The sequence below is a fragment of the Microtus pennsylvanicus genome, chromosome X (genome assembly GCF_037038515.1).
Source record: "Microtus pennsylvanicus isolate mMicPen1 chromosome X, mMicPen1.hap1, whole genome shotgun sequence".
Classification (NCBI taxonomy): domain Eukaryota; kingdom Metazoa; phylum Chordata; class Mammalia; order Rodentia; family Cricetidae; genus Microtus; species Microtus pennsylvanicus.
The window spans coordinates 121,003,381-121,019,723 of record NC_134601.1 but is presented as its reverse complement, the minus strand read 5'-3'; the positions used below and the strand labels follow the sequence as shown (position 1 = coordinate 121,019,723).

General features: G+C 37.3%; 1 protein-coding gene across 3 annotated transcripts in view; it reads left to right on the top strand.

Moving 5' to 3' along the window:
- Glra2 (glycine receptor alpha 2) overlaps positions 1–15,512 on the top strand; it is a 194,217-nt gene extending 178,705 nt beyond the window's left edge. For all 3 annotated transcript variants that reach the window (XM_075957867.1, XM_075957868.1, XM_075957869.1), the window contains one exon: positions 13,993–15,512. In XM_075957867.1, the coding sequence (XP_075813982.1) occupies positions 13,993–14,274 (282 nt within the window). In that variant the 3' untranslated portion in view covers positions 14,275–15,512. The remainder of the gene's footprint in view (positions 1–13,992) is intronic.
- Positions 15,513–16,343: the final 831 nt, after the last annotated feature.

The following is a 16,343-nucleotide window of genomic DNA, read 5'->3' as shown; positions in this document are numbered from 1 at the left end:
GCTTTATATTGTTTTTATCATGTTTAGATATGTTCCTTGTATCCATGATCTCTCCAAGACCTTTATCATGAAGGAGGGTTGGGTTTTGTCCAATGCTTTTTCAGCCTCTAATGAGATGATCATATTTTTTTTCTTTTCAGTTTATATGGTGGATTACATTGATAGATTTTAGTATGTTGAACTATCCTTGCATCTCTGGGATGAAGCTGACTTGATCATGGTGAACGATTTTTTAATGTGTTCTTGGATTCTGTTTGCCAGTATTATTTTGAGTATTTTTGCATCAATATTCATGAGTGAGATTGGTCACTTACCTCTTGGTCCTCTCTATGTAGTAGCAGGCTATGCTTCAGAATTTCACTGAAGTTTCAGGGGGAATAGGCATGTTTGGAGGCGGGGTGGGACTTGAAGCTTACAGGGTCTGATGGATGGGATGGGTGTATTCCAGCAGCATGCCTTCAGGAAACACTCCTGCTGACTGACAAAAGAATCTGAGTCAGGTGAGGGAGGAGCCAAGGGTTTTGCCCCAGTATGGAGGACCTAGAGAGTGGTGTGTCCTGTTGAGTGGCTGATCACTCACCTCTTTGTCCTCTCTGTGTAGTAGCAGGCTGCCCTTTCAGAGTTTCACTGAGGTTGCAGGGGGATAGGAGGGTTTGGGGGCAGGGTGGTACTTGTATCTTACACAATCTGATGGATGAGATGGGGGTATTGGAGCAGCCCTCTTGGTCCTCTCTGTGTAGTAGCAGGCTGTTTTCAGAGTTCCGTTGAGGTTGCAAGAAGGATAGGTGAGTTTGGGGCTAGGGTGGGACTTGTAGCTTGCAGGGTTCAATGGGTGGGATGGGGGTACTCCAGCAGCCTACCTGCAGAAAACTCTCCTGCTGGATGGCTAAAGAAGCCAAGGTGCTTACTCTATTTATAATAGAGTTTTATCATGCATTACTATTGATTCTGTGGACTGTGTTTTTGAGGTGTCCTTGACTTTCATGACTTTTTTCCTTTCAAAAATTATCATTTATTAATAAATAGAATGGTTGTGTTGTGCTGCCCTCCAAGTGGCTACCTGGCCACAATGAAGGTTTCAGTGAACCAACGCAAAGGAAGAAGCCAGTCATGCCTAAAAGATACTTCCTATTTCTCTCCCTTTTGCCCCTTTGACAAGTTCCTTACTAAATAGCATAAACAAAAAATGGATATGAAGTAGTCCACTGCCTTGTCTTAATTCTTATAGATATAGCCATGGCAAGTTTTACCTATCACTGATAATTTTATATTGAAATAACTAAAGCATTTTAAGAACATAGTCAGTTGCTTTCTGTTTATATTCTTTTGCAAACTTTACCTGTCTGTAAGTCTGCCTTAATCTTTATTTGTACATATTTTCCTTTTTTGTTCAGACTATCTCATCATAGAATTTTAAAATTGTGATCATGTTTGACTATATAGAACATAGACATCAAAAAAGGTTGAGTATAAATCACTTTATATGGGTCAAATCTGGAATTAAGTGAGCTAGGGTTTTGTAGCTAATGGAAGGTCTGTCTATAAAGTGAAAAAAATCCACCAGGCAATCAAGAAGGACTTACCAAGGATTTATTAAGCATGTATTAGAAATCCAGTTCTGAATCCAATATCAAAGAGATTACACACCACTTTATCTCTTTTGTATAACTCTGATATGTAGTTCATAAAGAAATATACTTGTGCTTCATTTTATAGCAGAGATTGATAAGTAAATATGATTCTTGGAAATTGTTATCTTGAGAATGTCATCAGGTTATGACATTGGTATCCTTCTGTGGCATCATTATTGAGGTGAAGCAAGAAGTTTATTTTCTGAACAGGAGATAGTATCCTCTATCAACAAATCATTACAGTGCTCATAGTTCTTCATTAGTATAATTCATTTAACTGGGTAAATATTGGACCCCTAGACAATAATACTGCATCTCACTAAGCTAAGAAAATATTCAGGTAGCTCATTTCAGAGAGGTAGATTACCTGGCATGGCTTATGAAATAGTTTCCACCAATGTCATGTTTCGATTGGCATTTCAGAAAAGATTTGTTTATTTTATACATGCGAGTGTTGTGTGTGCATGCGTGTATGTTTGTCTGTGTGTTTGTGTGCACCACATGCATGTGTGTGACCATAGAGGCTACTGGACATGTGATTCCCTGGAACTGGAGTTATAAGCAGTTGTGAACCACCTGATATGGGTGGTGCTGGGATCTGACACTGGGCCATATAAGAGCAGTAAGCACTCTTAACTGCTATCCATCTATCCAGCCCCCTGGATTGCTATTTTATGTCAATTTTAGGTGCTTTTATATTTTTATTTTTTGGATTACAATATAATTGCATTTCACTCTTCTGTTCTTCCTTCCAAACCTTCCCATATTCCCCTCCCCATTTTCCTTCAAATTCATGGCTTCTTTTTTTTCACTAATTATTATTGCATATATACATGTATATACATATATTTACAAATTCCTTGATATAAGGTTCTAGATCTGTATAATCTTACTTATATGTATGCTTTCAGGGCTGACCATCTGGCATGGGACAATCCACTACCCTTTTCTTTATTAAAAATAGATTCTTCTCTTATACAACAAATCCCAACCACAATTTCCTATCCCTCAACACCTCCCAGCTGCCTCCCACCTCCCCTCTCCCACATATCCACTCCCTCTCCATTTCCTTTCACAAAGGAGCAGGCCTCCAAGAGACGGCAACCAAAACCAACAAAACAAGATGCAAGACAAGGTGAAAACCCTCCATTCAAAACTGGACAAGGCAAATCAAGAGGAGGAAAGGAGTCTTACGAGCAGACAAGAGTCAGAGACACACCTACTCGCTTTGTTAGGCATCCCACAAGAACACCAAACTATACAATCGTAATGCATATGCAGAGGAACTAACTCAGACCCATACAGGCTCTGTGATTGTTGCTTCGATCTCTATGAGCCCATGGGAGCTCTGCTTAGTTGTTTCTGTGAGCCATGTTCTCCGGTGTTCTCCACCCCCTCTGACTCCTACAAAATCGACTTTTACATCGGAGAAGAAAGATAGCATTGACTTGGGAGCACATTAACACATTCAAGCCTACATTTTCATAATATTTCTAATTTTATTTTATGCCAAGACTTCTAGTTTGAGTACTAGCCCTAAAAACCCGAAAATTTGGCACAACGACTCAAACAGCCTGTCCAGTTACTGGGTATTATAAATCACTTCAATGCAAGGGCACAAACAACTGACATAGTGTTGTGCTCAGGAATTTGGAAGGAGCCGAGCAAGGATGGCTTTTCACTGCTACATGATTTCTGGAATCTCGGCTGGAAGACTCAAAGGTTGTCTCCTACTTGACAAGTGGGAATTGGGCATCTGTACCTTATAAACTCACATGTCGGGTGATTAGGAGCTCCTGAGACTGCTAATTAGAGTGCCCATGTATGACCTTCCATGTGGCCTAGCATCAACAGAGCAGCTGCAGGATATTGGGGTTTTTAATAGGGCAGCTCCTGAATCCAAGCGCGTATGAGCCATGAAACAGGGCAGACTCTCTGTCTCCTATTTAAACTATCATGGGAATTCACAAATTGTCGTGTTATTGCATTCTTTTAGTGACAAGCAAGTCACAGGCTTTTCCAGACCAATATGTGGGAATATAGATCCCTAGCTCTCAGAAGCAGAAGTTTCAAAATCTCATCAAAGAAAACAAGGGGATGGGAGACGTGATAGAGGTCATTTTTGATAAACATATTCTGCCCCAATATTCTATTTCTCCTGTGTACACAAGTCATACCTGTATTTACTCTCAAAACCAAGCAAATGCACACCTACATGAATAGTAAGCTAGAAAGCTGCTTTTTCTTTTTTTGCTAATGTTATTTTTCTACATAAGGAAAACAAATTAATAACTTATAAAAAAGCTTCGCAGAGGAAAGTGAGTGCAATTATAGAATTAAAAGACATTTCAAAACTCAGGATCTCATTACTGACCTCAGACAAGATACCTCAGGTTGAGCTCTGTTAGCAGAGTTTAGTATGAAACCTTATGAAATGAGATATCAAATAGAAAATGTGAAGATGCGTGTACTGCCACAGACATTTCTACATACTGCCACAGACATTTCTCTTCAAAATTAGTGAAAATGAGTGATGCGCAGCAATCAATGGTTAACAGGATTTCTAGAATGTGGAAAAGTTTGGATTGTCAGATCCTTGGCTGTGGATCCATCCTAGAAAGTTGTTCTATGTGTTTTTGTCTCTGTTTTCTGGGTGCTTATTCTGTTATTTGATTAGTGTTTCTTCCTAAGACATGACATTTGTTCGTAACTAAGTAACACTTGTAAACTATTTTCTTCACCACAGAAGACTAAGGGCTCTAAAAATCCTCTTTTCATTATGCACCGTCTTTGCTGCTTTCAAGCTAAACAGGTACAATTCCCTTATCTGTTGGAGCTCTGGGGATATCGATTTATAATTTATGTCATTAGACAGAAGTCATAGCCATAAATCTCTTCGGGATAAGCCCAGTATCCATTTGACAAGAACATATTTTAGAGATCTACTCCACAGCATGCTTAAGTTAATAATAATGTGTTATATATTTCAAAATTGCTAAGAGAACCATGTAGGTGCTGTTACCAAAAAAATGATAACTGATAAATGCAGGATGATTTAGCTTGGTATAAACATAACAAACAATACATTTTCAAAACCTTACATTATTCTCCATAAATGTGTAGTTATTATTTGTCAATTGAAAATAAACCTTTCTCGAGGCAGACATAGTGGTGCCACCTGTATTCCCTGCACAGCAGTGACTGGGGCAAGCGGATTGTGAGTGTGTGGACAGCCTGGATTACTTGGTGAGACCTTAACTCAAATACAGAAAGAAAACTGACTTTCTTAACCCAAGGCTCCTTCTAAGGCTTCTGTGGCACAAATTCTTAGAAGTTTGCTCTTTGAAGGAGATGAATTGCCAGGCCTGCTCTTACAATCCTACCAAGACCTGTTGTCACTTCAATGAGCTCTCAAGGCATTCATTTAGATAGTTTTCAAGTTTTAACAAAGAAATCTTACAGACCCACTCTGGATATGGTCTTTCTCTTGAGGCCTGTTACTATTTAAAGAGCTTTTAAAAGCTAAAAAAATGACTCTGTATCCTTTATATTTCTTCTAACATCTAGTAGTACTTTTAATACCTATACTATTCTTTCTGGAGATCTTTTTAGCTAGATCATCAGAATTATAACACATATATTTTATTTTCATATTGTCATAGGATAGTGGATGAAATTTCCACTTTCTAGATTGCAACAAATGCTTACTTCCTTTTTCAGTCTTGTGATCATCTCCTTGAAATACTCCCAGTTTCTTCTGGTGCCTGGTCCCAGAGACAATGCTACAATATTTAGGTATTGGGGATACTATCTATTATGAACATGGCTGTATATTACTTCATGATGAAGTACCCCAAATCTTAGTGGCCTAAAATAATGATAATCGGTTCTTTATCTCTCACAGTTGCAGCATGGGAAGATTTTGGGAAGGCCTCAGTTGAGGCGCTTCAGCTTAGGGTTTAACCCTGGATGCAGCTAGACAGCAGAAGGAACTGAAATACTTAGCAGCTGAGTACATATCATTCTCTTCTCTCTTAGTCTCAGTGATTATTCATTTGCTCTCTCTACATGGGCTCATTATTTTTTTTTTGCATTTTAATTTTCTCCAAGCAGTCAGACAACTGTCATAGGTCTAAATGTACATCCTAGCAAGTCAGAATGAAACGCCAGTGCTTATTCTGACCAAGCTTCTGAAATTAACTAGTGTCAGTTTAATCATGTTCTGTTGAGTAGAAGCAAGACAAAGGCTCATTCAAGAAGAGATTTAGACGCCCATGCAGTTTGAGAACGGTCTCCAGGGTAAGTTTATGAGATCCCGCCCAAAGATCCAAAGGAGAGCTACTCTATAAAGCCTTGGAATGTTCAGCTAACATCAGCATCACTTTATCTTCAGCATCATAATGGATTTATTCTGAATCCATGATCATTTGCAAAAGTTGCTCTATGTAAAAAAAAATGAAAACAAAAACTGAAGAAATATTTAAAATTTGAACTTTAAGAGTCTTGGTTAAAGGTTGGCTATTACCATAAGTTGTCTTTAGGATTTCTGTCTTGAAAAGAGTTTTAAGTAGAAAGGTGACCAGTCATGAGTTAACATGTAACCAAGTATATACCTCCAGATAAGATGGCTCCAAATATTTCCATCTCAATTATATTTTTCTTTAGCCAAAAAATGATCTTCCTACTATCTTCTTTCTCATCATCCATCTAGTAATTTACATTGGAAGCTGACCTCAATGATTTGAAATCTGTTTTAGAAATGTTTATGTTAATGTTTGTGTGTATATGTAGATGTATGTAATATGTGTCTGTGTATCTTTTGTTAACTACTGTTTTTTTCCAATAAAATGCAAACATTGAAAAAAATGCCTTCTTATGGTCATCTCCCTACCATCTATCTTGCACTTAATGAAAATTCTATAAATTTTAGTTGAAATGTAAGTACATGAATGCCAAGTAATTCATAAATAAAACTCAGAAATTCTTTCTTCAAAAATCGATGATAGGTGGCCCTAGCAGGTATATAATTTCAGCATTTGGTGGACTGAGTCAGGAGACTCTGAAGTTAAAGACCAGCCTAGATTACAAAGTATGACTGTTTAATAAACCCAGTGATGCCAATATTCTCTCTTGAAAAAATAAATGACCCATTGCTGGTGTGAATTTTCTGTGAAAAAATGTTTTTTTTTCATAACCTATTTAAAAGACTGTAAACATTGATTTATTTCACCACCTGTCATTAACTAACAAGGAATTCTGGTCCATTTTATTAATTTTAACTTTATCCAGAAAGTCTTAGTCAGACTCATCATCCATAATTGGGAAAGGAAACCACTTAAGGCTTGATATAGATAAATATTCACAAATGTCTAAGACTTCTAGTGTCTTCCATATCATATAGCTTGTATTCAGACCAACTTGGTCTTGAATCCCAGCTTTAAGATTTGTTAATAATACATCATTACAAAACCATGTAGCATTCCTTGGCCTCAGTTTCTCTTGTGATTTACAAGGTTGGTCTCCCAATGAAATTGACTACATATATAAGTACATAATATGTAGTCATAAACAAAACATTGTACTTATCTAATATTCATATATATATATATATATATGAATTCATATATATATGAACTTTCAGTATGGAGAAAGGAATCAAGGCCCCCAGTATTGAGGAAAATCCCTTAAGGAAATATAAATAGCCAGGCTTACAATTAAGCGTCATTTAGTCATCGTTTCTTTGGAGGATTTTGTCACTAAAATTTTATTGTGTTTGGACTCACACTATTTCTTAAGGAGGGCTAGGCACTACTCCATTGTGGCCTTGTGTTGATTGAGGCACACTATCCTTGATTTCCAACTGAGCGATTTCCAGTTACAGCAGAAAGTGCACTAGATCCAATCAAAGAGTCTTGGTGTGGAATGTGAGGGAAAGATACTTCCCTTCCCTTACCCCCAGCATTTAGAAATTCTCTACTTCCTCTTTTCAAGTGCATAAAAATTCAAGACATGGGGCTTGCTAAGTATTTTATTTCTTAAGTACTGTGATCTTTAATTACATTTCAATCATTCTCTTACAAGTTCACCATGTTGCAATTCTGGACAGCTTTGCATTCAATGTATTGCAAATGCAATAACCAGTACATCTAATGGCAGGTAAAATAGATACACAAAATAAACAAAGAGTAACAATAAATCTGTAATAATTCTAAGTGCTGAAGCAATACTTTCTACAATAGACAAAATTTGAGATATTATGAAGAGGATATAGAAATTGAATGCATTGAACCTTTCACCAGATGAGTCAGTTTCTATAGAAAGTTTACAAATCAGAACATAACAAAACAGAGTGATTGGAGATATATACCATTCAGTGATTGAAGAAAGATGGTGGATTGACAGCAATAGTTAACAGTTCCCAGCTGTTAGAAAAATAAAAAAATAAAAAGAATGGGGCTAAGCCGAAAATTCTTTCCTAATTGGGAGCATCTGACTTACATTAGTTGGCATATTCATTCACAGGTCGTGTATACAGATTGTTCTTTATTTTAACTTCACTTTACTTTTGACTCAGTCTTATCTCCATTTTGCCGCCACATAGGAATCTTGCCATATTGCCATAACATTTTATTCTGAACCTACTAGAAAGTGAATTAATCATTCAGAGTAACAACACAAACAAAAAAAATTCCAGATCAGTTGCAGTTATGTTTTTCAAAATCACAACTGTATCCTTTGATTGAATAATTTATGTGTACGTATTTAATTTAAAAAGCACTGAGCAAGCCATTAAGGTAAATAAGAAGAGCCTTAACCTTGCCTTAATCTTGCCTGTATATCAGGAATTAAGTAGATTGGATTTTTGTGGAAGAGAATTTTAAAGAACTGATTTAATTAACTGTAACTATAACTATGCTCATAAAGCATATTCAAAATACTGTTGAATGAATGAGGAAATGGTTTTCAAGCATATGGGAACCCTCTTGAAATTCCACATTACTCATTATTCACCAAACATCTATTAAATGCCCACAGTTTGCATGACAATGTGTAAAATAATGATATTCAAACCTGATATCCTTCTATTCTACCTCTGGTACTAAATTGAGTGAGTTATTCTCTTTAGCTGTCCATTCTCAGTGTGTGGTGAAAGGCTATAGAAAGGGCATGAATGAGGCAGACTGAAAAGAAACATGAATATGCATATTTGATACTTTTTTATGTGCTGAAAACAGGTTACTAGCTAACCATCCCGTTTATTTTCTTTCAGAACTTGGGAACTTACATGAATATTATCTCACTCAAGCAGTGGTTTATGCTTAATCATAAATTTCTAAATGGTTCTTGAAAGAGAATGGAAATTTGTGAGATTCTGCAGTCATGGAAAGAAGAAAAGCACATTAAGTTTAGGCAGATAAAGAGAAATGTATAGTAAAGGGTTACTTTGATTTGAAAATTATTTTTAGACTGATAATACAGAATTTGCTGTACATTTTACAGACAGACAGTAGAACTCATCAAAGCCAGCAGTTTCAAACATGTTACATTAGAATCACTGGATGTTAAAACCTGCAGTTTCTAAATTCTCACTCCCAGAGTGCCTGACCCCTCTGGTCTTGAATGGAATGGGATGAGATGCAGACACTATATATTTGCAAAGTTCTCCAGCAGCCACAGCAGAGAGCCATAGCTCTAGTGCAATCTTCACGCTTTTAGCATGAGGAAACCGTGAACTGAAAAATAAAATGATAATGGCATTGCCTGAAACAACACAGTTTATAAGCCTCCACCTTAAATCTAGGACCCGAGTATTCTAATTCCTTATCTGAGTCTCTACAGTATTTTTACACCGCTCGCATGCTGGTTAATGGTAGTTAGCTACATCTGAGTGGAGACCATTTCCCTGCTCAGTAGCCCACTCTCATTCTAGGGAGTGCTTTCCCTGCCTTAATAAACTGTCTCCATCTTCCCTCTGTTAAAAAATAGTAGTTAGAAAATCTGAGGTTGTTCCCTCCTCCTAAGAAACTGTGTGCTCCCTTTCTTGAATGAAATAAGTATTCAGACAGTTATGACGGCCCTGTGATGGTTAACACATCTGTTTATTCTATATTTTAAGAACATTTATTTGAAACTTTAAATCAATGATATCATTCACATATTTTTCAACATAACATTTTCTTCAAATGAGGTACCCCGTTCTTCTTTCTACCTTGTCTTCAACACGTAAGAGTCTTTCTTCTATGTCTTCTAGAAGAGGTGATGCTTACCTCTGAATTTTTTGTTTGACATCCTAATTTTTTCATATTCAGCTTTATTTTACTCAGAACTTTTTTAGTGATCCTATTTCTTTGTTAAATTCTGTTTTAATGTCTTGACCTGTTTTTCTTATTTCATTCAACTGTGTTTTTATAGACTTCATTAGGGGATTTACTCATAATAACCTCTAACATTCTTGAACATCTTCATAATTGCTATTTTGAAGACCTTTTCTTGTATTTCAGCTATATTGAATTTCTTGGGACTTATTGCAATGGATATACATATTTCTGACAGAGCCTTTGCTGTTCATGTTTGTGTTTTTGCACTGGGGTCTACGCATTTGGAGTTATGATGTTTGAGGTGTTTTATGGTATTAATATCTAGTCTTTATTTGTTGGGTGAATGGTCCATTCTTTGGTTACTGTTGCCTACTTTGGATCCTAGACAAATGCATTGACGCAGGGGTCCCTGGTATAGAGGTCTTCTTCAGCTCAGTGAGTGACAGAAGGGAATAGAGATGGGCTAAGATGAAAGGCTGAGAGGGGCCTCTGAAAAAGCTAAGGGTCTGCACAAAGAGGTAGAACTCCCAGTGAATGAAAGTGGGGTGGGAAAAGGGCCTCCTGCAGGCAGGCTACTATGGGAGTAAGTCTGGAGAGAAAAGGATAGAGGACAGGGAAGATTCTGAAAATCTTCTACTTGAATCCCAGCCTAATGGGGCTACTGGGGATCCTTGTAAAAGGCATTTCAGAGGTTCTATAACTGAGGAAGGAATAGAGATTGGCTAGAAGAGATGAGAGGGGAGGAGCTAAGTTGTGTCTTCATCAAAAGTCAGAGTCCCCAGGGAATGGAGGTAGGATGAGAAGGAATCCTGCAAGCAGGTGGTTACAGGAATAAGAATGACTCTAAAAATCATTCACATTTTAAGAAAAAGAAATATGATATAATATTTCAATCTGAACTTAGTTTAACCATTTATCACTGAGTTCATGCAGTTGTGCACATGGGATCACTCAGATTCAGAGCAAATATTCTTTACCAAATTCCTTGCATGATAATCTCTTTAGGTTATCTCTCTAATTAGATTCTGAAAGTCTATACAAGTAGAACTTTTCCCCCAAGGACATTAACTGTCTCACTTCTTGACAGAAAATCAACACTCAACAGTTAACTGCTGAATGAAAACGTTTTCATTAGCTTCCAGTAAGCAATGGGACATTGGTCACTGAACCAACTTGTAAAGGACAATCTAACCTGAATCAGAGTATTGAGGGATGGTTCTATAAAGTAGCAGTTTTGCCAAGCAGTCATGGCACATACCTTTAATGCCAGTAATTGGGGGAGGCAGAGGCAGGTGGATCTCAGTGAGTTTGAGACCAGCCTGGTCTCCAGAGCGAACTCCAGGACAGCCAATACTGTTATACAGAGAAACCTTGTCTCAAAAAACCTGATAGATAGATAGATAGATAGATAGATAGATAGATAGATAGATAGATAGATAGATAGATGGATGAAATAGCAGTTTCACAATCACTTTATACAAGAGTTTTGGTCTGATTCATTGTGCTTATAAAGGGGCTGATTAAAGGTTACAATTAATGTCTTTTTGATTGTACTATAATCATTGGTTAATAAGAATAATGAAGAATTCATGCCTAGTACTGTAACCATAGGCAGATACCCATGGCTGGTAAATTCATGAATGCTACAGGAGAGCCCACTACCATCACTTCCCTAAGGCAGCATAATTCCCAACCACATTCTAAATACTCATCCTTATACTCACAGATAAGTGGAGCTTCATTTTGCAGCAAGTAGAGAACATTGCACAACAGGTCAAATGCAGAGAGCAAATGTCTGTGGGGTGCCTATCTCCAACTGCTACATCTACAACACAACTCCCATTCCTAAGGCTCAGGGAACATCACACAAGAGGGGGTAAAATGATTAAATGAGTCAGCGGACCAGGACATCAGCTGTGTAATATTATCTTCTATATATGACAGGGGGCTGTACCCATAAAAAACTTAAGACTGTCACCACCTGAACAAAACTACACAATGACAACCCTGGTCAACATGCCAACATAAATAGGGAAAATCTCCCAAGGCCCCACCCCGAGATGAAGAGTTACAGGCAATCAATGGCTGCTTAGAAAGGGAGAATCAGACGTCTCCATGGATGCCTCCTGGTAATTTATCCAATCCCAAATGGTCACCCTTAAACATATACATATGAGAAGCACTAGATGGAATCAGAAGGCATCATTTACATAAGCACACATGTAACAATTGTAAATAAAGAAGAAGAGGCCATGAATTTGAGAGGGGTTTGTGAGAGAAGTTAGAGTTGGAAAATATAAGATGAAAATACGGGGTTCATGTGTCAAATTCTGAAACAATCATACAATAAACATAAATATCAATCAAATAAACAGTGAATAACTAATGTATCAAATGGATGAGCCTCTCATTTCCCAGTCTGATTTTCCTGGAGATCAAATATATATGGAAAACAGTGGCATAGTGTGTTTAACTCACACCTCCTATCTCTCTAGCTCAAATACTAAATCATTGCCAGGCTGCAATGCAATATTCAGTCACATTTACAGATGTCCACACCAGAGGCACTATATCACAATGGGTAGTGTTTGATAAACCAAGGCTGTATGGACTCTATTAAACTCTAGTATTCATTTTCAAGCAGAATGTATTTCTCACAGAGGGAAGTAGCATGTGGGTACTAATCTGGTAAGTAAGCCACATGGAAGTCAATCTGCTCTCCTTCCTGAGTTCTGCAACGGCCCATCTGAATGCATGAACTATAATTTATCCTAACCATTCTGCAATGCTTGCACGGCTCTTTAATCCATGCACTGCTGTCTCTCTTCTCACTATGTACTCAATGAAGTAGACTAAAATACCTACTCATGCTTTTCTTTACCTATCCAGGTCCTCCTGTGACTTTAAAACCTCATTTGAATGTACTAGGTACAATCTGTCTGCCTCACTTCATTTCAGATACAGATGAGCTTGCACTCATATTATATTCAAAGTTCTCTATTTGGCATACGTTTTATATGTGACTGAAAGTACTACAGACATAGACTTAACAATGATTAGCTAATATTAATATCAAGGTTTTTTTATATTTTGGGAAACATACCACCATCATTATCAGGTAAAGTAAAAAGTGCAGTGGAAGATTACATACCATTATAAGAAGCAGTGAGCTAGCTAAAACAGAAGATAATTTGACCAGTGGCTGTTCAGAGATATGCTGCTATCAAGCAAGTCATTTAAATCTCAGCTTTTAAACTCTTCCTCTTGACATTTGATCTCTACATTTGATCTCTACATTCGACTCAGTTATATACTCAGATTCCATTGGTCTCTAAGGTGATTTGTCTTTCACACAAAGTAATAAAAGGTATTTTCTGTCTTGCATCTAAGTTATAGAGAAATAACCAACATAATACATCACTGTCATCGAATAAAATGGTATATTTGAATATGGGAAAGAGTCTTACTGGCCAAAGACTCAGTGTTAAGAATCAATACTGGAAATACTATCTTGCTACAGATATACATGCCAAGTGATGAATATTTAATCTCTAATATACAGCTAAAATGAACCAGAGGGCCAGAGGGCAAACAGTTTATAAGAGATTTATCTTAAATTGAATGTTAATGAAAGAACAGAGCCATGAATGGGTCATGATAAAAGTCCCTAACAAGTAAAAGTAAAAGTGTTTTTGGAAAAAGAAATGAATGAATGTCACTTTTCGTATATTTATAATACTGGAGTTTTGGAAACTGGTTTTAAAACAGTCTAATCAAATCTATAGATTAGTAAACAAGATTTGGGAAAGTCAGTACTGAATATAGCACAGGTGTTTCCTTTTGTATTTAATTTCTCTGCCTTAAAAGTTGATGAATTATATTTGCACTATGAATAATTGAATTGAACCCAAAAGAGTACTCCCTATTCCAAGAACCTCCTACACTAACAGTTAACTATGATTTATCTTTTAATTCTAAAGAATTTTAAGAACCTTCCATCAAATTTAACTGACAGTCTGTGCTTCCTGTCTCTATTCTCCCAGGAAGAAGAAGTGACTCGTGAAAGTCGTTTTAATTTCAGTGGTTACGGAATGGGTCACTGCCTCCAAGTGAAGGATGGCGCAACTGTCAAGGCGGCTGCACCTGCCAATCAGCCTCCACAGCCCCAAAAAGATGCAGATGCCATCAAGAAGAAGTTTGTGGATCGGGCAAAACGAATTGACACCATATCGCGAGCTGCCTTCCCACTGGCCTTTCTCATTTTCAACATCTTTTACTGGATTACATACAAGATAATTCGGCATGAAGATGTCCACAAGAAATAGATGTACCGTATTAACGCTGGGACCTTCTTGCCTAAGTGTTGTGCTTGTAAATACACAGTAATATTGTCTTTATATCACTTTGACAGTGAAGAACATTGAGGGAGGGGGAGGGAGATCATGAGGGTGGGGCTTCTGGCACCTACATGAAAAAATAGATAAGTTCTATGGGCAATGAAGAAAACTGTACAAAATTAAGGTGTTGCAGAATCACATGAGCATAACTCCCATCCATAGTCTTTAGCATTGTTCTTTCAGATGACACATCATTCAGACATGATGTGCAAAATCAAGTTCTTGAGGGCTGATTATCTTCTGGTTCGATTTGGTTTTGATGAATTCTGGTACTGAAAAGTTAGTTTAGTGCACACACACACACACAGAAAAAACGCTTACCATCTGACCATAGTGACTAGTCTATTGTAAATTGAGGACCAAACTTTTTCAGGAAAATGCTGCCTCGTTTTTAAAAACAAGCCTCCTGAGCTATGATCTTTACAATGTCTGTAATTAGTGTTCCACCCAAGAAATCCTTTTGTGGGGTGTAAATTATTTCTACTTATCCAGAAAACAACAACAAAATAAACACAAATGACAAAGAACAGATTTCTACTCTACTGTCTGTGTAGGTGTGCACTTTGATAATATTTTTTGTTCCTGGATGTAAACTGGGAGTTTCATTGTGTATTGTGTAATTGGTTTGCCAGTATATCCTCTTAAAACAAATGCTCATTTTGTGTTAGATGAAGTTAGCCTACTATGTATATTTTTTTCACGTTGGCTATATTTATGTGTGATTTAAGTGCCCAAGTGTAACTTAGCTATTGCAGCTGCTCAGCCACAATATTTATGGAGGTGATGTGTTCTGAATGGTGTAGCTCAGATTAGCTTGAACTTCCTGTTTCTGCTCTCATTGTAGCTGTATCTACTGTTCTAACGTTGACTGACCTATAATTTCTACTTTCAATCTGAGTGAATATTGTTTTAAATATCTTTGATTAACTTAAAAGATTAAAACTGTACTGTGATTTTCACAACACGGTGCCTTTTTGGTACCAGAGCTATGTGGTTTGAATCCTGGCTACATGTTTTAAGTAAGAATAAAAAGATGTATTTTTGCTTACTCAACAGACAACCTGTGAAAATATATGGAAAGAATTACATTTTACATGTGCTGTAAAAGGGATTATTTTAAAAAAGCATTTGTTCAATTTCAATAAAGATAAGTGTGCCATTAAGTTTCCCAGTGTCTTTGAATTTTTGTACTAAAATGTAAATCATTTATGTGGCAATAATAACTTAGATGTTCATATGTGATCTTCCTCATGAACTTGAATCACTTAAATACATATTGTGTTATTTTTCTTTTCATTATATTTTTATTTTTGAGGATTTCATACATGTACACAGTGAAATATGATAACATACACCCTTCAGTTCCTTCCTCACTCTTATTAGCAATCCACCTCCAAGGCTCAAAGAACATTATGGAGGAAGAAGCATAAAGAATATAATAATTAAATGATATGGGATGGTTGGGATAAAGGAAGGATGGACATGGGAGCAGGGAAGCATATATCTTAATTAAGGGAGCCATCTTAGGGTTGGCAAGAGACTTGAACTTAGAGGGGCTCCCAGGTGCCCAGTGCGATGTCCCCAGTGAGTTCCTTGGGCAGCTGAGGATAGGGAACCTGAAATGGCCCTATCCTATAGCCATACTGATGAATGTCTTGCATATCACCATAGAACCTTTATCTGGTGATAGATGGAGATAGAGACAGAGACCCACATTGGAGCACCGGAATGAGCTTCCAAGGTCCCAATGAGGAGCAGAAGGAGGGAGAATATGAGCAAGGAAGTCAGGACCGTGAGGGGTGCACCCATCCACTGAGACAGTGGGGCTGATCTATTGGGAGCTCACCAAGGCCAGCTGGACTGGGTCTGAAAAAACATGGGATAAAACCGGACTCTCTGAACATGGCGGACAATGAGGGTTGATGAGAAGCCAAGGACAATGGCACTGGGTTTTGATCCTACTTCAAGTTCTGTCTTTGTGGGAGCCTAGCCAGTTT